Here is a 27854-nt window from a genome sequence, read left to right as displayed (position 1 = left end):
TACGGTTTTAGTTACATTTGCGGACCATTTGAGGTTACATTAATTCAGCCGACCCTTAGAGGATATAACCAAACGGAGACGCCTTGTCTGTAATTTTCTGTACAAAACAGTCTGCCGATTTTTGCGGGGGCACGTCAAATGTATCCGTAACGTCAAAATAGCCATGTCAGATAAACGTCAGTCCATACATTGTGTAAGACCATTGGCCGCCTATTTTCGACAGAGGGGAACGCCTGTTAATGTTTTCTCCGTTTGATTATAACCCCTAAGAGCTGACCGATCAAATGACGCAATGTAATGAAACTCGCATGCGAGTTCACGCACCGTCTAAATGAGCCCTGAGTGTAAGGCCTGAGTGGACGCTCGAGTTGGGCGTGCAGCGGGGCGGGGCGTGCGGCGTGCATGTTAAACAAATGCAAACGTATAGGAGCGGCCTTAGTGCACGCTGCTCACATCACGCGGACGCCACGCTGCACGCCCCGCCGAACGCTCCGCTCCGAGCGTCCACTCAGGCCTTACACTTATGGTTTGATTGGTCGGCAGGCGCTGCAGCGGGCGGGGTTGGGGGAGGGGCGGGGGCGCGGCTCGCGGGACTCGCGCGCCTCCGACCGGGACAGCGGCGTCGGCGCAGACTCCGCCGGTAACTAACGACTAACTTGATGTAACTAACTACCCTACACTCTGACACTCAAACAATTCCAACTATTACGACTCCGTTTCCAATTTCAGAGCAAAGATTAAATCACTCAAACCGAAGAGTTGTTGATTGTGGATAACTATAGTAAAATGTAAGAAAAAACCGGCCAAGTGCGAGTCGGACTCGCGTTCTAAGATACATTAAATTAAATTAAAATTTATTTCAGGCAAGACCCATATGTGTTAGTATACATTATTAATCAAATTCGGTTAGAACCTAGTCGGTTACTAAGTTCTGTCGGTTATTAAGTCCGACTCGCGCTTGACTGCACTTTTCTAATAGGTTTTTCCTGACATCTGTAGGTAAAGAACTATTTTGTGTATTTTTTTCAAAATTTTAGACCCAGTAGTTTCGGAGATAAGGGGGGGGGATGGTCATTTTTTCCCTATTTTCTTGAATAACTGCTAAACTATTAATGCTAAAATTATTTAAAAAATATATTTGAGATTCTTACAATGAGCTCTTTCATTTGATTTGTAACACGATATAGTTTGAAACACTTTATTTTTAAATTTTCTTATTTACCCCCCAAAAATTGCTTCCATATTTAAAATTCATTTATTTACGTTACACGTCCATCTTTGGGTCACAAACTTACATATGTGTGTCAAATTTCAACTTAATTGGTCCAGTAGTTTCGGAGATAATAGGCTGTGACAGACGGACGGACAGACAGACGCACGAGTGATCCTATTAGGGTTCCGTTTTTTCCTTTTGAGGTACGGAACCCTAAAAATTATCCAGAGTGTATCTGAACTTGATAGAAAAATTTGATGGCATTGTGCTATGTATTGTTGGTAACTTCATAATGTACCGCCAGTCCACCATCCATGTACAATGTACATTATCTGCCAAATAAGATTAAAGCTCATTTTATTCTCATTCAAAATTTAACAATACACTTATTATCAGAACTTTAACTAACACAATAGGGATTGTTTTAATTCTTATTTTTATTTTATTTTATTAGCGTCATCTCGCATCGGTTCAGTGGAAGGCACGCTCAGCGCCCGCGAGGAGACCGTCTCCGAGGTCCACGGCTGGACCGTGGAGCAGTGCCTGCTGGCGGCGTGCACTGCACATAGCCTCGTGTGCCCCACACACGGGGGCGTACCGCTGCAGCGAGTAGCGCCCGACGCGGTAAGAGACGTGTGTGACAGAGACAACTCATGAGATGGAAGGAAAGAGAAGGGGCCGCAGTCCAACGCGATGGTCCGATCAGGTTAGCAAATCCGTGATGCCCTAGAAGTCGCAAGGGCTCGGATAGGCTGGAAAGCTGCGATCCGGAATCATTTGCTCCACGTAGGTCACGAACCTCAGCCCTGAGGAGAACGAAGCAAGGAGGATTGAGTCCCACTGCTGGGCAAAGGCCTCCCATGTCTTCCGCCACTCGTCACGGCTATGTGCATGCTCCCGCCACTCGCCACAGAATGAGTCATTTGCCTGCCTCTGCCTGTAGTCCCCTAGTGTTAAGGATAGAATCTAATGGCTCCTGCCTGTTTCGGGTTTTAACCTCCTAGGGCCCAAAGTCCTACCTATAGTACCTATTCAGTTGGATGTAATTTTGTTATAACGGTAAATCGGGAGGACTGAGTCAAACACACGTATGGATAGTGTGACAGCTATTTATTGACTAATTAGGCGCGGGCGCAGCCGCGCGTTATATCTAAAGTGCTTACGTTTACTACATTCAAACCATGTTCAATTGGAACAGAGTCGCTTTTGCTTTGTTTCGTTCAATTTTGAAACAACGCAAAATCTACTCTATTTCGTACAGTTTAGGTTCAAATTTCAGTGGCAAACGTTCGACGTTTCGTTTACTTGTATGGCTGGGCCTTATATTAGGTGGTTAATTTTATTTTTATTTTATTTATTATTTATTTATATGTGCCTAGAGTGTCCCACTGCTGGGCAAAGGCCTCCCTCCTCCCTCTCCACGTATCCCGGTCTTGACCCGTCTCCCACCAGCTCCTGTCAAAGGCGTCGAGATCATCTCGCCAACGCCGTCGAGGTTTGCCGCGACCTCGAGTTCGATTTTGTGTGTAATTTTATTAATTTTTAGGGTTCCGTAGCCAAATGGCAAAAAACGGAACCCTTATAGATTCGTCATGTCTGTCTGTCTGTCTGTCCGTCTGTCCGTCCGTCCGTATGTCACAGCCACTTTTCTCCGAAACTATAAGAACTATACTGTTGAAACTTGGTAAGTAGATGTATTCTGTGAACCGCATTAAGATTTTCACACAAAAATAGAAAAAAAACAAAAAATTTTTGGGGTTTCCCATACTTCGAACTGAAACTCAAAAAATTTTTTTTTCATCAAACCCATACGTGTGGGGTATCTATCTATGGATAGGTCTTCAAAAATGATATTGAGGTTTCTAATACCAACCATTACCATTTAGCGCAACCTCTCATTTTGTGTTCTCTTTTGTTAGTTTTTAAGTTTGTTATTGTGCTAATAAATGCTTTTTCTTTCTTTCTTTCTTTCTTTAATATCATTTTTTTTCTAAACTGAATAGTTTGCGCGAGAGACACTTTCAAAGTGGTAAAATGTGTGTGTGTGTGTCCCCCCCCCCTGTAACTTCTAAAATAAGAGAATGATAAAACTAAAAAAAATATATGATGTACATTACCATGTAAACTTCCACCGAAAATTGGTTTGAACGAGATCTAGTAAGTAGTTTTTTTTAATACGTCATAAATCGCCTAAATACGGAACCCTTCATGGGCGAGTCGGACTCGCACTTGGCCGCTTTTTTAATTTTTTTTTTCTGTCAGCTGCTCCTCGACGTGGAGGAAGGGCAGCGCGCGCGCTGGGAGCACATCGTGCTGGAGTCTGTGGCCGGCCGCGGCGCCTTCGGCACCGTCATGGCGGCCGTGTGGAGGCCCCCGGGGCTGCAGGCTAGAAAAGTCGCTGTTAAGGCGCTACAGCCCGTGCCGCCGCCGAGAGCGCAACATCATCATGCTTACAAGGTGTGTGTTCACACCGTCATGTCTTATGATGCCTCACTCTATAGTTCGTTTTTTTAGCATTAGAAAAAAGGTAAACAATCTTGATGTGTGTTTTTAATTGGAAAACATGTTTTAAAAAGAAGTCACGGCAAATATGTAACAATTATGAATCTAATACGATCATTTACGAGTATGTTCTTCCGCTTTCATAAGTATAAGTTACTGATTTTTAAAAAGCGTTTTTCAATTAAAAGACATCTCGAGATCGCTTATCTTCTTTCTAATGCTAAAAAAAACGAACTATAGTGTATGTGAAGCACGCAGTACTCAGAGAGTCAGTCGCCCCGTCGCGGAGCTTTCGGTCATGGGCGTCGTGTGGAGACAAGAGGCGGTCAAAGCGCTGCAGCCGGTCCCACCGCCGAGAGCGCAACATCATCACGCTTACAAGGTGTGTGTTCATACAATACAAATACTCTTTATTGCACACCTCAATAAAAGAAGACAATACAAATAAAACAGAGGTAAACAACAGGCGGTCTTATCGCTAAAAAGCGATCTCTTCCAGACAACCTTTGGGTAGCGGAAATTAATAAATTTACATATGTCAATAGGTGTTGCAAATGCAATGAAAGAAACCTATCACTAAATACATCGAAAACAGACAAATTACCATGCAAATAAAAATAAACAAAATAAAAATACATACTGTCATGTCTTATGATGCCTCACTCTAGTGTATGTGAAGCACATACTCAGAGAGTCAGTCGCCGGACGCGAAGCTTTCGGTCATGGGCGCCGTGTGGAGACAAGAGGCGGTCAAAGCCCACTGTCCCACCGCCGAGAGCGCAACATCATCATGCTAACAAGGTAAGAATCGTCATTGCATACATTTTATACGGGTCTTGAGTACTTTGGACACGCCCGACTTGCAAGACCTACTTTAATGACGATCCTCTCATTGTGACTTTAATTATTTTTTAAATATTTGTTTTTAATTTATTGTGATTCTATTGACATACGATTTGTAATTTAATACCTAAATTTTGAATGAAATTTTGATTGTGACTGTTATTCTTCATACTTATTCAATTATTTCGTAATGTAAAAAAACTGACAATCACAATATAAATCCCTGACAATCTACCATGTGTAATTTTAAGTGAAATTGTATATTGTGAGATAAATAAATCATATCATATCATATCATACAACAGGTCTGTGGAATCGCTGGTACAGTTAGCAGCAGAAGTTGCTAAACGGGGGAGGTGTCCCAAAGTTTTAAACAAGGCTTAACACTTTGGTGACAGGTGGCGCTAGCCAGATGGGAGCGTTCGCCGACAGCGGGCGCGTGCCGCGCGTACTGCGGGCTGCGGCAGGAGCTGGGCGTGCTGCGCGTGCTGCGCCACCCGCACGTGCTGCGCCTGCGCGCCGTGTGCGCCGCGCCGCTCGCGCTGCTGCTCGAGAGGGCGCCACAGGTAACCTTACCCACCGTTACAGGGGCCCAGCCAAAAACAATTGGAACAGCCGAAACAAAGAAAATTAAAAGGGGCCCACTGATTGACAGTCGGAACTGTCAACTTTTTGTTCTAACTGACAGGCCGATACCGTCCGGCGGACTCTTAACCTGTCGAATCCCACGATATGACGTCACCATAAGCGTTCTGGCTCATATATGAGCCGTGGGAGCTGACAGATTAATCATTGGGCCCCTTAAGAAGACATAGAGTGCTCACTCCATACATCAGTTTTATTACCAAATAGTATCTTTTCAAGCAATGGCGCCATATTTTGGCCTACTGTCAAGTTGATGCCGTTATTTTTTAATATTTATCAAATTGACACATATCAGTGAAAGAATAAGGATCAAAGTCAAACGGCGTTCTAACAGTTTTAATCTTCTGTCGAAAGATGGCAGTAATTTCACGCATTTTTCTACTGAAGAAAGAAAAAAAATACATTTATTTAACGCCACAACATATTACATATAGAAAAGACATACAGGCATAAAAAAACATTGGATGCTAAAATAGGACTCAGTATAATGCCGCGGCAATCCGTGGCGCTGGTTTTCAGTTGGGACCTGACTGAAAACTGTGAGGCGACACATACGCAAACGACACACTAAAAAAACTACTGACAGGGTGGGTTTGCTAGAATATTCGTGTTATATTTCTTATTCCCTTTTTTAGGGTTCCGTACCTCAAAAGGAAAAATACCTTTATAGGATCACTCGTGCGTCTGTCTGTCCGTCTGTCACAGCCTATTTTCTCCGAAACTACTGGACCAATTCAGTTGAAATTTGGCACACATATGTAAGTTTGTGACCCAAAGACGGGCGTGTAACGTAAATAAATGTATTTTTAATACGGAGGCTATTTTTAGGGGGATAATGAGAAAATTAAAAAATAAAGTTTCACAAACACATATCGTTTCGTGTTACATATCAAATGAAAGAGCTCATTGTAAGAATCTCAAATATATTTTTTTAATAATTTTAGGATTTATAGTTTAGCAATTATTCAAAAAATAGGCAAAAAATTACCATCCCCCCCCCCCTCTTTATCTCCGAAACTACCAAGTCTACAATTTTGAGAAAAATACACAAAATAGTTCTTTACCTATACATGACAGGAAAACCTATTAGAAATGTGCAGTCAAGCGTTTGTCGGACTTAATGTACGGAACGCGAGTCCGACTCGCACTTGACCTTATTTTTTTTGTTGTCAGGGTGCGCTCGACAACATCCTGCGCGCGTACGGCGGCATGGGCGCGCGGGTCGGCGCGCGCGCCGCTCGCGCGCTCGCGCTGCAGCTGGCCCGCGCTCTAGAATACTTACACGCGCAGCGCGTGCTGTATAGAGACCTCAAGGTATGTCACATTATAGAAAAACAGCCATTTAATACGTACTTAACAAGAAGTATCATTACATTGGCAAAATCATTTTTCACACCACCTATTCGGAAAAGAGCTTTTTCTTCCCTGCTAGGAGGGATCAAAGTGGCACTTTTCCTCCCTGCTAGGAGGGATCAAAGTGACACTTTTCTGTTCTAGCGCACTATTTTTACATTTTTTTGCACATTATTTTTTTAGCTTAAATAATCTGTTTAAGCATCAGATTGTGTCAACACTAAGATTTTTTTATTTTCCTCATAGTTGATGTGAAAAGCAATATGTGTCACACGGTATCAAAATTATTTCGTCTTGGGCGTTAACACTTGAATGACTTGAATCCCACATTACGCTTTCCTGGGCGTAATGAGGGATTCTAAAGTAGAATCCTTTCTACAATAGAATCCATCGCTTCATTCAGGATTCAATGTACGCCCTTGACGGAAATATATCATTTTGATCCCTTGTAACACAAACTACTTTTATACATTCTAGATTTCTTCTCTCTTATAGTCATTCTGTCTAGAAATAGCGACTAAATGAGGCCTTGGAAGAATGTCTTACTAACAGATTTTTTGGTCTCCGTCTTTATTGTGCAACACATGCTTCATCTCGCCTCTACTCTACGTCAGAAATTGTCGTGATCCCATAACATATCCATACACTTTATAAAACAAAGTCCCCCGCCGCGTCTGTCTGTTTGTGGGTATGTTTGTTCGCGGTAAACTCGAGAAGTACTGAACGGATTTTCATGCGGTTTTTACCTATCGATAGAGTGATTAAGGAACTGACGGGTTAAGGAAGGTTTAGGTATATAATTTGTTAAAGTTTTGTGTAACCCGTACGAAGCCAGGTCGCTAGTAGGGTTGCCAGATCGACAGGCGCTATTATCGGGAAAAAATATCAATTTATCGGGATTTTGAGACTTAAGTCGGAAAAAAAATACATTCAAATTAAAGTAATTGTATTAAAAACAGCAATATTTTACATTATTGGCACTACGTCAGCTGATCTGTCCATAGACGTTATTATAACGCTGACGCGCTCGACGCGGGTCGCTCGCTCGCTCGACTACAGTTCGGAACTTGAAATTATTGTTTTATAACGTGCAGCTGTTTTTCGGGACAATTTCCACTTTGTCGGGAATTGGGAAAACATGCTAAAAATCGGGAGAATCCCGCCAAATCCCGACCATCTGGCAACCCTAGTCGCTAGTGACAGTACATTACGACAATATTTTGTGTGTCCAGTCTGAGAACGTGTTAGTGTGGGAGATGCCGAGCGTGGCGACGGCAGTGGCTGCCGAGCTTAGCCCCGCACCCATTCCCGTTCACGTCAAACTGGGAGATTATGGTGAGTTTAACCTTTTGGACGCCAATGACCGATATATCCGCACCGTAGGTTCAACGCCAAAGACCGATTAATCGGTCACAGACCACAGAGCAACATAGACCTACGTGCATATGCATAAAGTTCAATTTCAGTTTTGACACTTCGGTGACGTGGCGTCAGCGTGACAGCTTTTGTGTTTGACACGGCGTCGAAAAGGTTAACCCTTTGAACGCCAAGCCTATCGTGTGCGGCGCGTCATCTTAAACCTTGTCGGAAAGCACATTGGTTAGGTAATGTGATCTAAGGAGCCCCTCAATATGGCTACCGATGTGCATTCGGAAAGTTTTCAAAATTGCGAAAATGGAACTTTCGGAAACTTCTCACATTTTTGTAAGGGAATCGAAATTTTATTTCTAAAAAGGAATTTTCTTTACAAGGAAGGGTACCCAACTGGTCAGCTCCGATTTGATTTATTTTTAAATATGTTATAGAGTAGTCTAAAATAACGGACACGTATTTTTTTTAGCTGTACTCAACTTCCGGGGAGAAATTGGCCTCCAAAGTATTGAAAAGTGACAAAACGCTCTAACTTCTGTAGAGAGTTTTGCTCAAGCAAATTTCTAGTTAATTACTGGTTTGAATATATGTTAGAGAACATGAAAAAATAATGGACACGTGTTTTGTTATTTCGGCGCAAACTCATATTTTACCAAAAAAAAAACACTTCAAAGTTTCATACTTCTCATCCCTATCTGTCGTTATGCCATAGAGAGGGACAAACGACGATCATCAGCTGATTAACTTAGCAGACGTTTATGAATAACGCCGTATAGGCTACATGACTAATTTTCATTTATGGTATCAATCGATCTGGTTTGTTTTTAGGATCAAATGTCTATATGGGACCCATTGCATTAAAGTAACACAAAAGTCAGAAATTGTAGTCAAAGGCCGACAGTCGCACTTCACTCGCGAAACGCCCTAAACAAAACGATAAGGGAACGTGACGTCAAGGTCTCTGGGAGCCCATCTTGTAGTATGGACAAAACAGTGAACGCATATAACCTATGGAAGTATTCTGTTCGCTCAATTATGACCCAACGTAAACTATTCGATTGTAGGCGGTGCTTACAGACTGTTCGATTGGCAACTTCAGTTCGACCGAGATGACAGTCAGTGACCGATGGCTAAATTGGTTTATAAAAACAACGTTTTTTTGTAATTAAACATGTCTTCATGTGTAGTGAAGTGGTGCAGAAGTTATTTTAGTTAATATCAAGGACAGTGGAATCACTTTTCACTTGTAGTAAACAGATAACTTTAGTAAAATTTGGAATAAACATGACGACATTTTTTCAATACTACCGTGCTAAGCTAAAACGTAACAACTGCATACGACTTTCATAACAACATATGACTTTTTAAATTGCGAGGATAATAGGGATGGTTTTATGCCAAATGAAATAGACTATTTTATTAACTTATGTTTGGTTTAGGTATTTTCTATATAATTATAAATGTACCTAGTAATAAATTCCTTCTTACAGATTTGTATTTTCCTTTTTTATTTCATGAGATGGAGCTATAAAAAAACTACCTAGTTATTTCAAATTAATAATCTAATTTGGTTTTGTCATTTTACATTACTTTCCATTCAGATTCCCACAAGATGCTATTCGCAGAGAACTATGGAAAAAAGCTGTCCAATTAGAGACATGAAATTGAGTGGATGCCTGGCAAGATATCTAGAGTATGTTCTATTCATGAGATAACCCGTGAGATAATCATACCCGGTCTCCTATAAGTATGTAGATACATTTTTTTTCTATCGCGCTTTCACTGAATTAATTTAACAAATACACACATAATCTGAAAATGTTCATCATTTGAATCCACCCTCTCATCACCCTCAGGTTTGATTTTGACCAATAAAGTTAATTTATATTTAATCTAATTTCATTTCCTTCTATTCGTGTTTCATTACCTTCCCTTGGTTTTTCATTTCCATCTGTGCCTTCATTACATTCCTTATTTGTTTTCCAAGAGTATTAACTAGTATATAGGTGCCTTTCTTAAAATAATATACACAATACGTATACACATTCACAATATCAAAATCTACACTGTAACTTCATAATAAAAAAAATCTCCAAAAAAGTGGCAAATCGGCACGAAACGGTAGAACGAACCACCTAGTTATCTTTTAATCTACACAAAATTATTATACGTGGATTATTTTACTGGTTCTTCAATGTATTGCATAAACCTATCCCTGCCCATGTCATATTCTAATCAAATATGAACCGCGGACCCTAAGCTGCCAGTACGTACAGCAATAAGGTTATTAGCGGATTAATGTCGCTGATTGGTAGTTATTGACATTATATGCATTTCATCTACACTTAGCTGTGTACATTAGTATAATAGAGATGACTATTATTTCGTTTACCAGCTTCGATTACAGGCTCTGTAAACGTATCGTCTTATTTAAATGTAGGCGTAATTGTGTATGTGTGCTAATTTGGCCCGTGAATTTGGACGGTAATGTTCCCAAAGGCGGTTTCCATAGGTATAGAGAAATATAGTAAGACAAGAGTGCTCACTCCATACATCAGTTCAGACTATTAATTTCAGTGTCTACATCTAGCATCGAGTAGCGGAACTATCAGTACTGCTACTTGACAATAGATGTCGCACCGACCGGAAAGTCTTATCTCAACAGCATAAGACTTTCCGGTCGGTGCTACATCTATTGTCAAGTAGCAGTACTGATAGTTCCGCTACTCGATGCTAGATTCTAATAGTCTTTTTCATACTAAAACTGATGTATGGAGTGAGCACTCTATGTATTTTTTTCTCTATGCCATAGGTTAGGTATATGCGTTCACTGGGACAAAACAAGAAAATTGCGTTTTTGTCGGTGAAATATTGCGTTTATATATATAGTTGCTATACAATATATTTTTGGATGAAATGTAAGGAATCGAATGGTACCCTTACTTTTATCGTTTTTGGAAGTTAAAAAAAAACTTAAATTTTGAAACTTTCAGGTCCTGTATTTTTGTAATTTTTCAATATTTTATTTTGATATCCACATTATTGTGGTAAATTGCTCGTTTGCTATCTATTTTACTAGATTTTGTTATAAAATTCAACATGTGTCATCATCCGTATTGTTTGTGGTGCAGGCATAAGCCGGCTCGCGCCGCCGTCTGGCACGAAGGGCTTCGGCGGCACGGAGGGGTTCATGGCGCCCGAGATCATGCGCTACAACGGCGAACAAGAATACAACGAGAAGGTACACACCACCACAGGAATGTTACGCCATTTAGGGGCCTAACTCAATTGGATGTTCCATACTTACGCTACGGAATATCCAGTTTAGCTAGAACCCTATAGTTCGTTTTTTTAGCATTAGAAAAAACTTGAAAGAAGGTAAGCGATTTTGACATGTCTTTTAATTGAAAAACACTTTTTAAAAATCAATAACTATTATTTATGAAAGCAGAAGACTATAAAAGATCGTATTAGATTCATAATTGTTATATATTTACCGTAACTTATTTTTAAAATGTGTTTTTCAATTAAAAGACACATCAAGATTGTTTACCTTATTTCTAATCCTAAAAATACGAAGTATAAATGGCGTAACAATCACGGAGCATGACTGTACAAGCCACTCGCGAACTTCATCAATTATTGTTAAATCACAATTATTAAACATATTTATTTAGGATTTCAGGTATTTTTTATGGATTGAGTTTAGGGTATGAGGGTTATACATTATGTAATTTTTCTTTGTAACGTAGAATATAGAATGATGAATCCGTCACACAACCAACGATACCTTTTTTAATCAAACTGTGTGTGTACCAAGCACTCTATCGTTTTGACATTCATAATATGTATGAGGAATTTTCACAAACAGAAATTCAACTTTCATGAGACATATTTTAAACTGTTTAGACGACAACGGGCCCGAAACATATCGCCAATAGCGACTAAAAATTTAAGTGAGTGAAAGCGTTGTCGTTCAAACAGTTCAATTTTCACAAACACTGTAAAACGAAGTGTTTTCTGTGTACTTAGGTGGATTGTTTCTCGTTCGGCATGCTCCTGTACGAGATCGTGACGCTGCGGCAGCCGTTCGAGGGTCACGAAGCCGTCAAGGAAGCTATCCTAGACGGCGCGCGGCCCTCGCTCACGCCGAGGGTAAGTAATACGATATTTTACTGTATTCAAAACAATAGTTATTTGTACAACAAGAGATCAAAGTTTGATATTTCTTCGAGTGCTTATTTTGAGTCCCGTGCAAGCGAAAGATTCTATACTAGATTCACGAGCGTAGCGAGTGAATCTAATTTAGAATCTTGAGCGTAGTAAGGGACTCAAAAGCGCACGAGATGTAAATAACTTTGATCTCGTGTAGTTCACAAAACTTTTCACCTCAGCAGTGAGAACATATTAGAGAAGCCGAAAAATGTATTCCTTCTTCATCATCTTACCTCTATTCACTCATGTTTTCTTAAGATATACCAACAATTAAGTTTTCACCTCAGCAGCTTGAACAAGTACTTTGCTACTTAAAAACAGTGAGCAAAATCACATTTTGCTCATTTTGTCTCACTAAGTGAGCAAAATGCGATTATGCTCACTGTTTTTAGTACCCTTGTTCGAGCTGCTGAGGTGAAAATTATTTTACACCATGCATGAAATAAAGCACCAGAAGATTAATAGAGAAACGTAGACAGCAGTTATTTTTCGACACAATTTCTATTTTAAAACCCGTATCAAACTATAAACTGTAGGTAATTTGATTGTGACGTCACATGCTAGTGTTTCATATAAATCCCATAGTAGCAAAATCGTTTTGACAGTTCGAAAAAAGAAACTGACTAGTAGTCAAATACCCTATAGTAGCTAGTAGTAGTTATTCACTTTATTGTAAAAAACAGGTTCACGTGAAATTCACATAAATTTAGGTACAAAGGCGAACTTATCCCTATAAGGGATTTCTTCCAGCTAACCTTAGAGTTAATGAGTAGAAAAATCTAATTAGAATAATATAAGTTGTAGTTGAGCTCAATTTTAAACAGAACATCTTAATATTTTAACATACATTAGACGTAAACGATTCTTATAAAAAATACAGTTGGTAATGTTAAGAAAAAGAAGAACAGCCTGTTAACGACATCGACAATATGTTAATGCTGTGATTTTTATTTTCATTTTTAATCTGATGTCACTTGTAACTGATAATAACTAATGACGTTATCCATAAACGGCTGCAAACTTAATCAGTTGATGATCGTCGTTTGTCCCTATCTGTCGTTATGCCATAGAGAGGGACAAACGACGATCAACAGCTGATTAACTTAGCAGGCGTTGAATAACGCCGTAAATGTATCCTGGTCACGGCACCAAATTGTAAAAGTGACTTATTTATTTTTAAATATATGTATGATCGAAGAATAGGTACTAGTAGGATATACATTTCGACATTGTAGGTGTATTTGTTATATTTTATTTATGTTGCTTTGCACTAAAATAAAATTTAAGTATGTGGGTGAATCAACTTTTTCTTGTCACTCGTTGCCACGGTTACGTTCTCCTGGGTCACTCTTTAACACCAGATCTTTAGGCATTTAAATTCACCAAACACGCTTTTTTGCGATACTTATAAACCCTTTCCATTGAGGGTCGTCTACCAAGCGTGTCAGAAGAAGGTCGTGTACAATGTCTTCTAACAAATTATGCTACTATTGTCTCTTGGCTGACCGGACAGAATAACAACAAGAAATAGTTGATCTACCCATGTACCTAACTCGTTACTAACATAATACGGGACTTGTACTGAAATAATTTCATTCATTGTGTTATTGATGACCTTATTTCATCGATCAGGACCTACAGTATCCGTGCAACATTCTGGAGACGATGCGTCGCTGCTGGCGCGGCGCGCCCGAGCTGCGGCCGTCCGCCGCCGCGCTGGTGTCGGCCGCGGCGGCGCCCGAGTTCACCGCTTTGCTCGACGCCGCCGCCGCTCGCGCCTCGCGAGCCGCCACCGCGGTGGCCCTGCGACATGTCACAGGTGACTACAGTACAGTCGCGCTACCGCGAAAACCGAATTTCACAAAAAAGCGCTGGTGGCCTAGCGGTAAGAGCGTGCGACTTGCAATCCGGAGGTCGCGGGTTCGAACCCCGGCTCGTACCGATGAGTTTTTTCGGAACTTATGTACGAAATATCATTTGATATTTACCAGTCGCTTTTCGGTGAAGGAAAACATCGTGAGGAAACCGGACTAATCCCGATACGGGCCTAGTTTACCCTCTGGGTTGGAAGGTCAGATGGCAGTCGCTTTCGTAAAAACTAGTGCCTACGCCAATAACTGGGATTAGTTGCCAAGCGCGGACCCCAGGCTCCCATGAGCCGTGGCAAAAATGCCGGGACAACGCGAGGAAAATGATGACTCTAATTACGCCTTCATTGGAGTAAAAGAGAAAGATCCCCGCAATTTGCAATATTCGGTTTTCGCGGTAGCCCCTCAGTCACGCTACGTGATTGTTAACCCATTTAGTGCCAGTTGCACCATCCGCACTTGACAGATTGATCAACGTCACCCGGGGCGCCGCGGCGGTTTACTATGAAACTTTCCATACAATAAAATTTAGCGGACACCTTAATGATGATTAACAGTTTGGTGCGTCTGACCCTTAGGGTCCTAGCTAAATTGGTTGTTCAATTCTTACGCCATGGAATGTCCAATTTAGCTAATTCTCTAATAAAGAACATTGGTAATTGCGATCGTGGCCCACAATAAATGGACTCGCCGAAAGATCAGCGCCGACTCTCGGGTCAGCATTATGCTGAGGCGATCCCATTTCGTGGTAAACAATATGTAATTATGAATTTATAACCTTTATCATGTTACTTTTGTATGTTTAACTAGTTTATCACGAAAAATAAATGATTTATGATTTATTTTGTAATTGACGACCATCTCATTAGATGGTTCAAAATTTGGCATTCCAAATTTTGAATTTGCGACCCTTCGGAACACCTACGCTTTCGCGGCTTGCTCGACCCTCGGTGACTTTCAGTCGAAAAAGTCGTAAATAAACAAACCGCCTTAATGTATTAATGTCATATTTTGTTGTCTGTGAAAACTTGTCAAAAACAGTTTAAGGTACAATATATAAGTTACTCTATGGTTTACGAAAGGCGCTAGTGCTGCACTCTGGCGGCAGAACATTGAAGTAATACTCCCTATTCGTTATCCATCAAAGTGATAATACACACAGCAGGCGTGTTTTAACAAGTGGATATGTTGCAGACCAGGGATGTTACGGAGCTCCGTTTCCGTTTCCGTTAAGTCGGAACTTCCGTTTGGTATTCGGTACACATCCGTTTCTGTTCCGGTTCCGTTACTTTTGAAACGGATGTTATATCGGATGTCAATGCTTGGCGCGGCAGCGGGACATGAGCGGCGTACATCAAAAACAAACAAACAAACCGGTCATTCACTCATAGCCCCGCTTGCCACGTGCTGCAGTAATTAGATGTTTTGATTTATTCGTGTTGTTGAATTTAAAGTACCTATTCGTATGTTGTGTTGTGTAATGTGTACCTACTGACAGTAGGTACTGACTCACATTAGTCAGGCTCCGGTTCTGGTTCCGATTCCGTTTCTGGTTCCGGTAAACTAAATTTAAAACATCTGGTTCCGCTTTCGGTTCCGATAAAACCACATCCGTTACATCCCTGTTGCAGACGAGGGTGCCCCCGGGTGGGAGGTGTGGTGCGGCGGGGAGCCCGAGCGGTTACACACTCTGCTCTGCACGGAGCACCACATCACGCAACAACACGCTATTCGAGTTCCGCCAGGTTAGTCAATTAGGTGCCCCCCTTTGATACCCATGAAGTTTTAAGTCATAATGTATTGTTTGTCATATTATCATTAGTCATAAAACTGAAACTATTCATAAATTAGATCATTTCAAATTGGGGGGGGGGAGGTCTGGACATCGGATGATGGTAGCATGACGTAGGAGGAAACGGGGGCATTCGAAGCATGATTTTTGGATGATATTAGGGGGGGGTCAAAAATAGATGATGTAATTTATGAACAGCCCCTTTTCAGGATTTTCGTCAGGTTATCCTATAAGATGGGTTAAGTTAGGTTTGTTTTATGGCAATCCTGAAAAGTGACGCGTTTCTGAACCAAATGAATTATGACTAACAAAAATGTGGACAAACAATACATTATGACTTAAAACGATTTGGAAAACAATAGAGACCTTCATTTAGGTCAATTTTCGGTTAATCCAGTGAAGCAACCATACGCACAACAAACTGTCATGCAGTTTGGCGAAAAAATATGTGTAATGAATATTGCTGTGTAATTTTTATTGAGTAAATAAATTTTAAAAAAAGTAGGTAAAAGTCCGGTTATGTAATAAAATCTTTTTTTATACCACGTTGGTGGCAAACAAGCATACGCCCGCCTGATGGTAAGCGTCACGGTAGCCTATGGAAACTTGTTAATATATCTCACTCTCAGATGACTAGTGGCCGACCAAACATTTGGTTTCGTTTTCGGCAGAGTTTCGGCCAAAATCGGAGTCCGGTTGAGTTTCAGTTTTGGCGCCAAACTTTCCGAAACCATAGAGAAATAAGTAAGACAAGAGTGCTCACTCCATACATTAGTTCAGACTATTAATTTCAGTGTCTACGTCTTATCTCAACAGCATAAGACTTTCCGGTCGGTGCTACATCTATTGTCAAGTAGCAGTACTGATAGTTCCGCTACTCGATACTAGATGCTAATAGTCTTTCTGGTACTAAAACTGATGTATGGAGTGAGCACTCTATGTATTTTTTTCTCTATGCCGAAACTAAAACCGAAACGGAAACTTGCGTTCCTAATTTTTTACAAGTATTTGCATAAATGATTTGAATGGTTAACAGACGGCGATGTCCCGGTGACGGTGACTGCGCTGTGCCGCGTCGGCGCCGCCGTGTGGGCCGGGGACAGCACCGGCCGGGTCTCCGTCTACTCGTGAGTATAGGCATAGAGAAAAAAATACATAGAGTGCTCACTCCATACATAGTTTTAGAACCAAAAAGACTATTAGTACTGCTACTTGACAATAGATGTAGCACCGACCGGAAAGTCTTACCTCAACAGCATAAGACTTTCCGGTCGGTGCTACATCTATTGTCAAGTAGCAGTACTGATAGTTCCGCTACTCGATGCTAGATGTAGACACTGAAATGAATAGTCTATAGTGTATAGTGTATAGTGTAGTATGGAGTGAGCACTCTTGTCTTATTATATTTCTCTATGGTATAGGGACCGTGCGCGGTGAGGGTCTGCCATCTAGTGGCATAAACATGTACATTGCCAAAACAAGTGCTGCCATCTAGCGTGCTCGTACGTTTTCTTGTGCATAGGAGGTTCTGCCATCTTGTGGGCTACATCGGAAGCATACATTCCACATTTACGCCTCGAGATAAAAATATAAGTAACGGCTCTTGTGCTGCCCCCTATAGTTCATGCACGCACCCCTCACTTCTCTCTGTCACTCTTGCATATTCGAGCGATAAAGAGGCAGATAGCTGAGTTTCGATTTCGCGTTTTCCGGTAGGCCCTTTGTAAACAAACCGCCTTGATATCTCAATGTCATATTTTATTATCTGTGAAAACTTGTCAAAAACAGTTACTCTATAAATAAATACATTCTTACACAGATTGACCAAGTCCCACAGTAAGCTCAAGAAGGCTTGTGTTGTGGGTACTCAGAGAACGATGTATATAATATATAAATACAAAATTACATAGAAAATACCCAAGACTCAGGAACAAATAAATATATGTGCTCATCACACAAATAAATGCCCTTACCGGGATTCGAACCCAGGACCGCGACTTTTCACAGGCAGGGTCACTATCCACTAGGCCAGACCAGTCGTCTATGTTTTACGGAAGGCGCTAGTGCTGCACTCTGGCGGCGAAACATTGCAGTAATACTCCCTATTCCATTTGGGTGAATCAACTATTTCTTGTTGTTATTCTGTCCGGTCAGCCAAGAGACAATAGTAGCATAGTTTGTTAGAAGACATATACACCACCTTCTTCTGACACGCTTGGTAGACGACCCTCAATGGAAAGGGTTTATGAATATCACAAAAAAGCGTGTTTGGTGAATTTAAATGCCTAAAAATCAGGTTTTAAAGAGTGACCCAGGAGAACGTAACCATGGCAACGAGTGCCAAGAAAAAGTTGATTTACCTATTTGACGTGATCTCGTGTGTCAGGTCATCTACGTGCTCTCTCCTGTGGACGGGCAAGGTGCAGGAGTCTGTGGGCGGCGGGCCGAGCGCCGTGACCGCGCTGCAGCCGCTGCCGCAGCTGCGGCGGGTGGCGCTGGCGCTGCAGTGCGGCAGGTACACACACAGCCTCCGCTAACACTCGTTTATAGGAGATCACCTACTTGATGGGTGTCTACATATAGGTAGATTTGCAACCACCACATGAAATTACCCGTAATCATAGAGAAAAAAATACATAGAGTGCTCACTCCACTCCACAGTGTCGACATCTAGCATCGAGTAGCGGAATTATCACTACTGCTACTTGACAATAGATGTAGCGGTACTGACAATTCCGCTACTCGATGCTAGATGTCGACATTGAAAATAATAGTCTTTTTGGTACCAAAACTGATGTATGGAGTGAGCACTCTTGTCTTACTATATTTCTCTATGCCGCAATTGATTTATTCTCATTCAAGACTGCTTATACTATTTAGTTAAGAGCGGTTTTGTTGTATATTTATACAAGAAAATATATATCTCTGTAACGTCATAGAGAAATAAGTAAGACAAGAGTGCTCACTCCATACATCAGTTCAGACTATTAATTTCAGTGTCTACATCTAGCATCGAGTAGCGGAACTATCAGTACTGCTACTTGACAATAGATGTAGCACCGACCGGAAAGTCTTATCTCAACAGCATAAGACTTTCCGGTCGGTGCTACATCTATTGTCAAGTAGCAGTACTGATAGTTCCGCTATTCGATGCTAGATGCTAATAGTCTTTTTGGTACTAAAACTGATGTATGGAGTGAGCACTCTATGTATTTTTTTCTCTATGGCAACGTGAAATTGAGAGTAATAAATAAATAACTACATATTATAGGGACATTCTTACAAAATTTTACTAAATCTCACGGTAAGGTCAAGAAGGCTTGTGTACTCAGATCAGACAACGATAAATATGATATAGAAATACATAGAAAACATCCAAGACTCGGAGTCGGGAACAAATATCTGTGCTCATCACACAAATAAATGCCCTTACCGGGATTTGAACCCAGGACCGGGACCATCGGCTTCACATGCAGTGTCACTACCCACTGGGCCAGACTCGTCGTACGTGTCGCAAATAGCAAATATGGACACTAACGAGTTATTTCTATTTATTTTTTTTTTTTTTTTTATACCACATAGGTGGCAAACAAGCATACGGGCCGCCTGATGGTAAGCAGTCACCGTAGCCTATGGACGCCTGCAACTCCAGAGGTGTTACATGCGCGTTGCCGACCTTTTTTTTAAAAACCTGTACACTCCTTTTTTGAAGAACCTCATATCGTAGACCCTCGGGAAAACCTCGGAAGGGAGCTCATTCCACAGCCGGAGCGTCCGCGGGAGGAAATTCCTCTTAAACCGCACAGTACGCGACCATTTAGGTTCTAGGGTGTGTGGATGAGCACCCTGCCGATGGCGAGCGGTGCGGTGATAGAAAGCTGCCGTTGGCATCATGTCAAACAATTCTTCAGAGCACAGCCCATTGTACAAGCGGTAGAACACACATAAGGAGGCAAGGTCTCTCCTCAGACTTAAAGGTTCAATACCGCTTGTGAGTTTGGGATCATCGACGATTCGTACAGCGCGCCTTTGGATTGAGTCGAAGGGTCCAAGCTGGCATCCAGGTGCTCCTGCCCAAAGGTGACAGCAGTACTCCATATGGGGTCTGACTTGCGATTTATAAAGCAGCAGTCTTTGCCCCGGAGTAAAGGATCGCCTCGCTTTATTGAGCACACCGAGTTTTTTCGATGCCAGCTTAGCCTTACCTTCCAGGTGGCTACGGAATTGGACGTCACTGGAGATGTCGACACCAAGGATCCCAATACTCCCTGACATGGTAAGGGCTGTGCCTTGGAACTGTGGGACCACAGTAAATGGGGTTTTCTTAGCGGTGAAGGCGCAAACTTGTGTCTTGGTGGGGTTGAATCGGACTAAATTGTCCCGACCCCACACCGAAACTCTGGATAGAGTGTTCTCAGTGTCCGACACAAGCTTTTCACGACTCTCAAGCACCACAGAACGAGGGATGTTGGCACGGCCTGTGTAAAAGGCATCCCCAGTACTGTCGTCCGCATAGCAATGAATGTCGTCGATAGACAACATGTCATTGATGTGCAGCAAGAACAGCGTTGGGGATAGCACAGAACCTTGCGGGACGCCAGCGTTAATGCCCATGCTATCGGAGCAGCTTCCGTCTACTACAGCTCGTATGCGTCTGCCGGACAAAAAGCTAGCGATCCACTTGCACAGTATGCAATATGTATGTTATGTATGTATGTATGTTATGTATAAACCTGAAAGGCTTCTTATATTTTAGAATAGAATAGAATTTCTTTATTTGCCAGAATACGTATGGTACAAGATGAGAACAAAAAATTAGTCATTGAAATTTTTATTAGTCCTTGAATATCTAGAACTACGAAAGTTTAGCAGCGACGCTGATACTGGTGGAATTGCAGGTTATTCCTCGTCCGCTCGGAGCGGGAGGTGGCGGGGGCGGGGGCGGAGGCGGAGGGCGGGTTCGTGCTCACTGAGTTGGGCACCGCTAGTGAGTTGTGCTGTCTGGCCGCCGTGCCCTCACCACAAGGGTGAGTGTAGTATAACACTTGCAGGTTCCTCGCTCGGAGCGGGGGGTGGCGGGGGCGGGGGCGGAGGCGGAGGGCGGGTTCGTGCTCACTGCCCATACTAAATTTAATTTTTAACACGCAGAAACTGCGAGGAACAGAACGTCCTATTGCTCTGTGACATAGACTACGCCGACTGTCATTGTAACCTAACTGTAAAAACAAGCAACAACGGTTGCACTCCGGGAGTGCCGATAGAAGTGAAAACTCACCTCACTATGTTACCGACGCCCGGTGACACGATACATACGTTTAGCGGAGGTATTCTATTTATTTAGTATATATTATTATCATTCTCAAATAAGATCACACTTTTTCATTGACATGTTTATTTTGAACATAGGTAAAGAGTCTTGAAAAGGAGTCCGCAACATAAATGTCAAATAACATTGAGTTTTTCTTTATTGATTTAAATGCCATTTAAATTATGAGTGGTCATCCAAACCTTACGCCCCTTACGGTCACGTGATCGCCTTACGCTGTCTCGAGTTTATCATTTTTTCCCCACCTCAAAAAGTGCCCAGCGCCGCTAAAGAAGTTTTCACTTCAACAAGTATGTTGAATGAAAGCTAATTAATTTATTTAGACTCTTTATTTCAATATATAATACATAATTGGCGACGAGGATGGGACTGCGAACGTGCGAACTTGTTAAAAAGTAAAATTAATTAAGATCGTGTCAGATATTTTTGCAGCCTTCGTTGTTTAACATACTGTTGCAGGTGACTGTACATTATCAGTATAACGTAATGTGTACAGGTTCGAGATCTGGGCGGGCGGGTCCGGTCTGTATACATACGCGGTGTCCGCTTCCGGTGTGTGCGGCGCCGAGCCCCTGCCGGCGACCCCGCGCGTGGCGCTCCTGGCCGCCAGCCCCGAGGAGCCCTATGTTGCCCTCTATTCGGAGCCGGGTGAGTACCAACAATATTCAATAACCCTTATTATAATATGGGACTTGTCCTGAAATAAATGTTTACCCACTAAAACCCCTCTGTTGCCGCCTAAGTAATCATAAGTGCTTGTTGCTAGGCCTACATGAATAAAGATATTTTTGACTTTGACTTTTTTGACTTTGCCTCGCTGCTATACGGCGTCAGGAACGCCGTAGTACTCTTCTGCAACCTCGCCAGCGGCCGTCCATATCACAAACCTAACCTAACCTATCTATAGGATAACCTTACGAAAATCCTGAAAAGTTACATTTTCAACAAGTATGTAAAACAAAGTGATAACCGATTATGTGGTTTGCTCGAGTGCAGCCCTATACGGTCGGTGTCGATGGGAAGACTACGATTGGCGCGGCCCTGACTGTCAGTGTGGATCGACCGCCATTACGGCGTAGGAGTGTGATTTACCTAAGCTATGCCTGTTTTCCATGTTTTAATCCTTTATTTAATGATGTATGGTGTTTTCTCCTCTAATAAAAGGGATCCGGGTACAAATGCATGTACATTTCAGGAGTGTGCGTGTACCAGTGGTCGGTCCGCAGCCGGCAGCAGACCGCCCGGCTGGACTGCAGCAAGCTCGTGCCGTGCAGCGAGAGCTTGCAGTCGCTCGCGCTGGACTCGCGGCCTGGCGAGGAACTCGGCCGGGTGAGTCCTCCTCATTACCATGTGCCGGTTTGCTCGAAGCTTGGTTGATTAAAGGCTTGGCCAAACACACAGCGCGACGCAGCGCCGCATCCGCGCCGCGCGACCGCGGCACATGCTAACAGGTTACCGACGTCAAACAGACTGCGTCCCGCCGGTATCACGCCCCGCTTCTGTCGCGCCCCGCGCCGCGCGGACGCGGCGGCCCGCCGCGTCGCGCTGGGTCACATCAGTCGGATCGGACGTTAGGCAGCGAGCGGTGGCGCGCGGCCGCGCCGCGTTCGCGCGCGCGATGAGGGCGTGTTGAGAGCGCAACCGCGCTCGCCCTGTTTGAACAGGCATCGCGTCGGCATCACGCGGCGCTGCGTCGCGCTGTGTGTTTGGCCAAGCCTTTACGGCTCATTTAGACCAGGGCTCTCCAAACCCCGGCCCGCGGGGGTCAAATCCAGCCCGCGAAGCGTTCCAATCCGGCCCACGGGAGCCAGGCTCCAGATGTTCAGCCCTAACAGCAGCAACCAATATGGCCCTCAGGTAAAAAAGGTTGGAGACCCCTGATTTAGACGATGCGAGTTTCATTACATTGCGGGTTTTGATCGGTCGGTTGAATTGGACCAACAGTCCGCAATGTAACTAAACTCGCACGCGAGTTAGCGCGCCGTCTAAATCAGCCCTAAAGCTTCGGGGAACACCGGGAAGGGAGTCGCCATTCGCAATATTTCCGCCGAAGCACATACCCCAATGTACATGCACACAACTAGCGCGGTGCGTGTTGTGACTCGTCGCGGACGCTGCCTGCGTGATGGGCACCCTACCAATTGGACAAAATTTTGATAGGTATTTTTAATTTTTAGCTTTAGTTTATTTTAATTGTAATTAGTTTCAGTTGTATTCAGTTCATATTTTAACAAAGATTCAAAGATTTATTTGTTCAACATAGGTAAGTTACAAGATGTTAAATAAATATTTCAGTATCACTATGTCGTGTCACTTATTATACAGGGTGTTTCCTGTAACAAGAACAATAAATTAATCTGTAGGCTGTACTCCTCAAACTGACCAACATTTGTTCAGTAACTTTATTTCAGTAGATTTTTATTACAGTTTAAAGTTAATTCTAAGACGCAATGCATTGCAAATTTTGTCATGTTTAAAGCGTGATGTCGTCAAACACTGATGTCAGCGTACATTGAAGGCAATATTTATTTTGTATGAAAAAGAGGAAGTCTAAAGGAATCATAATATTTAAAAGTTGTTTAACAAAAGTTTTATAGTTTGAGGAGTATAACACATGTTTTAATTATTTGCTCGTGTTACAGGCAACACCCTGTATAATAAATGATATACTTACATCAACCGTCTGTGATGGTGCTTGTGTGTCAGGTGACGGCGCTGACGGCGCTGGGAGGCTCCCTGTACGTGGGCACGGCGTGGGGCGTCCTGATCGTGTGCGCGTGCGCCAGCCTGCGCCCGCTCGCCGTGTTCCGGCCCTACGAGGAAAGCGTACGTGCACAAAATAGATACAGTACAGAAGTCAATCACATGTATGTACTTCACTTTTCATACCTACGCTCGGCGGTCGCTCTAGGGTTGTCAACTATGATTTATGCACAAAAAACTATCGTGATAGTGGCACTCGTATCTAGTAGTGGCCGGGGCGGGGTGCATACCTACCTACCTAACTGTTCTCTTTAACGTTAAACCTTAAAACGAACCATCGAAATACAAGCAGATACCTATTTACCTCTCTGAAACCACTGGTAGCTTAAAAAAACGACAATACACTGTTTAATGTTGAATTTAAACAACCGTCCACTGAACAGTTATAATAACTTTTTTTGTTTCTCCATTATTGCACAAAAAAGTTCACAGACGCGTGTCTCAAGCGGTTGACACTCGCGCTCGCACTGGTCCCAACCGGTCCGAGATATCGTGTCCGTGAGCAGTGTCTATGTGTGCGTTGCTCGAGCGCACTTTGTATGTAGATTGATTTCTGTATTGTATCTGTTTTGTGGTACGTGTTTGTTAACCCTTCCACCACCACAGACGCGCGCGGCTACAGACCAACGTCAACCTTCCAGCATTCCGATAAGGTTCACAATGACACGCCGCGCTGCGCACTATAGGCGTGGCGTACAAAAAGATAACGGCTCATACAGTCAGCAGCAGAAGTTGCTAAGCGGGCGAGGTGTTCAAAATTACCTTGACACGCTCTTATTCCCTTAATAATAATGTCACGTTCAGTATCTCATGAACCGTGATAGCTATAGATAGTTGAAATTTTCACAGGTGATGTATTTCTGTCGCCGCTATAACAACACATACGAAAAACTACGGAACCCTCGGTGGGCGAGTCCGACTCGCACTTGTCCGAGTTTTTTACTTTTCTGCTTTATAAAGCAAAATTTTCTATACAAAATTAGTAAAGTTTCCATCAAAAAACTGAATTAAGATACATACACTAAAGAAAACGTGACCAAAAGAAATGAATATGAATAGAAGTTGTGCGTGTGACTTGTTGTAAAGTTTCCATCGTGACATGTGTGTGTTGGCAGGTGACGTCGATAGTGCCGCTGTACCCGGGCCGCGGCTCGCAGGCCGCCATGCTGGCCACGCTGGGCGCGGGCTACCGGCCCCTGCTGCACCGCTATGCGCCGCAACAGGTAACTAAACATACTAGAACATGGGGCCCAGGAAATAGGGGCCCACTTTATCTGATTTATTTTTACAGACTGAAAGGTGAGCGAGCTGTGAAATCCGGATTCGAACCGGCGTCTTTAGCAATCCGGGCTAACGCCTTCTTTTTTAGGGTTCCGTACCTCAAAAGGAAAAAACTGAAACCTTATAGGATCACTCGTGTTTCTGCCTGTCTGTCCGTCTGTCACAGCCTATTTTCTCCGAAATTACTGGACCAATTAAGATGAAATTTGGCACACATATGTAAGTTTGTGACCCAAAGATGGACGTGTAACGTAAATAAATGAATTTTAAATATGGAGGCCATTTTTGGGGGGTAAATGAGAAAATCAAAAAATTAAGTTTTTCAAACTATATCAAATGAAAGAGGTCATTGTAAGAATCTCAAGTATATTTTTTTATAATTTTAGGATAAATAATTTAGCAGTTATTCAAGAAAATAGGCAAAAAATGACAATCCCCCCCCTTATCTCCAAAACTACTGGGTCTAAAATTTTGAAAAAAATACACAAAATAGTTATTTACCTATAGATGACAGGAAAACCTATTAGAAACGTGCAGTCGAACTTAATGCACGGAACCTTTGGAACGCGAGTCCGACTCGCACTTGGCCGGTTGTTCTTCTTTTTCGGGCTAGTCTTAGTAAGATTGCATATGGTCGAGAAATTGGGACGGGTTCCGCCGTGGCGCGGTGGCCAAGGGGTTCAAGGGGTTAGCCCGGATTGCTAAATACATCCGGCCTTGACCACTGGTGGGCTTTGTAGCTTTATCTTTAATATATAAAATATCCCTGTGAGAAATTCCATGTATATATTTCGTACATAAGTTCCGAAAAACTCATTGGTATTGGTACGAGCCGGGGTTTGAACCCGCGACCTCCGGATTGAAAGTCGCACGCTCTTACCGCTAGGCCACCAGCGCTTCACATTATTGTATATTGTATGATCTATATATATTTTTTGTCAGCCTAACACATCGAGTACCTCGTACAGCGGGCCGCACTGCCTCCTCTGGCGCGCCGGCCACTGGCTGCCCGACTAAACACGTCCGACGTGTATACACGGCTAACTCGCACACCATATGGCGGGCAATGGATGTAGGTACGCTGTTACGTTGATGGGTTAGTGTTAAATGTAAATGAGTCTAAAATAATATTAACCCTTTAAACGCTACGGCTATTATATACAACTAGCGACCCGCCCCGGCTTCGCACGGATTAACAAATTATACATAAACCTTCCTCTTGAATCACTCTATCTAAATTACCTCGCCCCGTGCTCGCTTCGCGACATGAATCTGGCGAACTTCTGGCGTGCTCTCAGTACAGCGACTTACACACACATACACAATGACGCGTGTACATACAGACGTGCCGCGCACACATATAAACGCAAATGATTTTTGATGTATGGCGTGTCCGCCCTATGACCTTACGTTGTCCGTCTGTAGACGTCTTTGGCGGTCAAAGGGTTAATGGTTAACCGTTTGACCGCGAAATACGTCAACTAAGAAATTTCCATTAGCGACAGAAAATACACATTGTTATCAAATTTCCATCAGCGATAGAAAATACACACATTATAGTTCGCTATTAAAGTTCTTAACATGACCTTTACTTATTTTAAGTTGAATCTATGAATGTACTGGTATTTAAGTGATGATCCTTCGATGATGATCGACGATCTTACTAACCCGCGGCTCCAGCCCAATATCACAGGGCGGACACGCCATACGTAAAACATCATTTGCGTTTATATGTGTGCGCGGCACGTCTGTCTGTACACGCGTCATTGTGTATGTGTGGGTAAGTCGCTTTACTGAGGGCACGCCAGAAGTCCGTCAGATTCATGTCGCGGGGCGAGGTAATGCGAGTCGGGGCGGGGCGGTGCGTGGCCGTTCTGTATGATAATACTATTGGCGTTCAAAGGGGTTAATGATAAATTCCGTCAACTTATTATGTCGTTTAGAAAATTATTGCAAATTGTTGAATGAATTGATGAATGCCTTGAAGCATTAAATGCGTAAATGTGACGTTATTCAAACGTTTTATTAGAACAAACCTATTTTACAAATCTCATTAGTGACTTTAAGGATTTTCCGTGTTATAATTAATTATTGTGGACTTTTACTCTATACACCGTGTTTTTATTGAATTCCGTTAACTTCGGGGTATGGTTAAGTACGTTTAAGAGAACTAAATGGCATAGTTAATTTTCAAAGAAAAAAATTTTTTTTTGCATTTTTTTTTAAAGTTTGAAGTTTTGAAATGTAGCTTATAGCGTTGTTGTAACACGGGCATTACATTTATCTCAACCAAACAATTGAAATCTGTGACATATCAATGTCATTTCGAACATCGACCGAGATTGCACTTAAGTTTAGTAGCAAATGTATGAACTCATTCTAAACACTAATCAGTATGTAAACCGGCCCTAAGGCAAGTGTACACGCTTATAGAGGCCTTATAGGAAAAAAATAAATTATTGATTATTTCCGAAATGGAGTTAATTGCAATATCGGTGTCTTTGAGAAAGTTACTTGATTTCAGCTCAGGAATGCACCCTTGAAATTAACGGAAATAAAAAAAAAACACGGTGTATATTTGCGTAGAGGTTGTAATATTGTTACAGAGCTTTCTTAAGAGCCAACAGGAGTGGTCATTTCTCCATACAAACGTACTCGACTGTTTCCTCCGTGGGTTTTGAA

General features: G+C 42.4%; 1 protein-coding gene across 1 annotated transcript in view; it reads left to right on the top strand.

Moving 5' to 3' along the window:
* The window catches only part of LOC134659652 (leucine-rich repeat serine/threonine-protein kinase 1), a 95215-nt gene extending 68992 nt beyond the window's left edge, over window positions 1-26223 (top strand). The window contains exons 66-83 of the mRNA XM_063515328.1: window positions 544-640; window positions 1668-1837; window positions 3476-3670; window positions 4957-5124; window positions 6377-6517; window positions 7789-7891; window positions 11059-11168; window positions 11960-12082; window positions 13775-13961; window positions 15642-15755; window positions 16839-16929; window positions 18189-18317; window positions 20701-20829; window positions 21625-21776; window positions 22324-22457; window positions 23835-23954; window positions 25007-25114; window positions 26115-26223. Of these exons, the coding sequence (XP_063371398.1) occupies window positions 544-640; window positions 1668-1837; window positions 3476-3670; window positions 4957-5124; window positions 6377-6517; window positions 7789-7891; window positions 11059-11168; window positions 11960-12082; window positions 13775-13961; window positions 15642-15755; window positions 16839-16929; window positions 18189-18317; window positions 20701-20829; window positions 21625-21776; window positions 22324-22457; window positions 23835-23954; window positions 25007-25114; window positions 26115-26189 (2346 nt within the window). The 3' untranslated portion in view covers window positions 26190-26223. The remainder of the gene's footprint in view (window positions 1-543; window positions 641-1667; window positions 1838-3475; window positions 3671-4956; window positions 5125-6376; window positions 6518-7788; window positions 7892-11058; window positions 11169-11959; window positions 12083-13774; window positions 13962-15641; window positions 15756-16838; window positions 16930-18188; window positions 18318-20700; window positions 20830-21624; window positions 21777-22323; window positions 22458-23834; window positions 23955-25006; window positions 25115-26114) is intronic.
* The last annotated feature ends 1631 nt before the right edge of the window (window positions 26224-27854 follow it).

Source organism: Cydia amplana, chromosome 25 (genome assembly GCF_948474715.1).
Source record: "Cydia amplana chromosome 25, ilCydAmpl1.1, whole genome shotgun sequence".
Classification (NCBI taxonomy): domain Eukaryota; kingdom Metazoa; phylum Arthropoda; class Insecta; order Lepidoptera; family Tortricidae; genus Cydia; species Cydia amplana.
The sequence above is the reverse complement of the archived record's forward strand: the minus strand, read 5'-3'. Positions and strand labels throughout refer to the sequence as shown.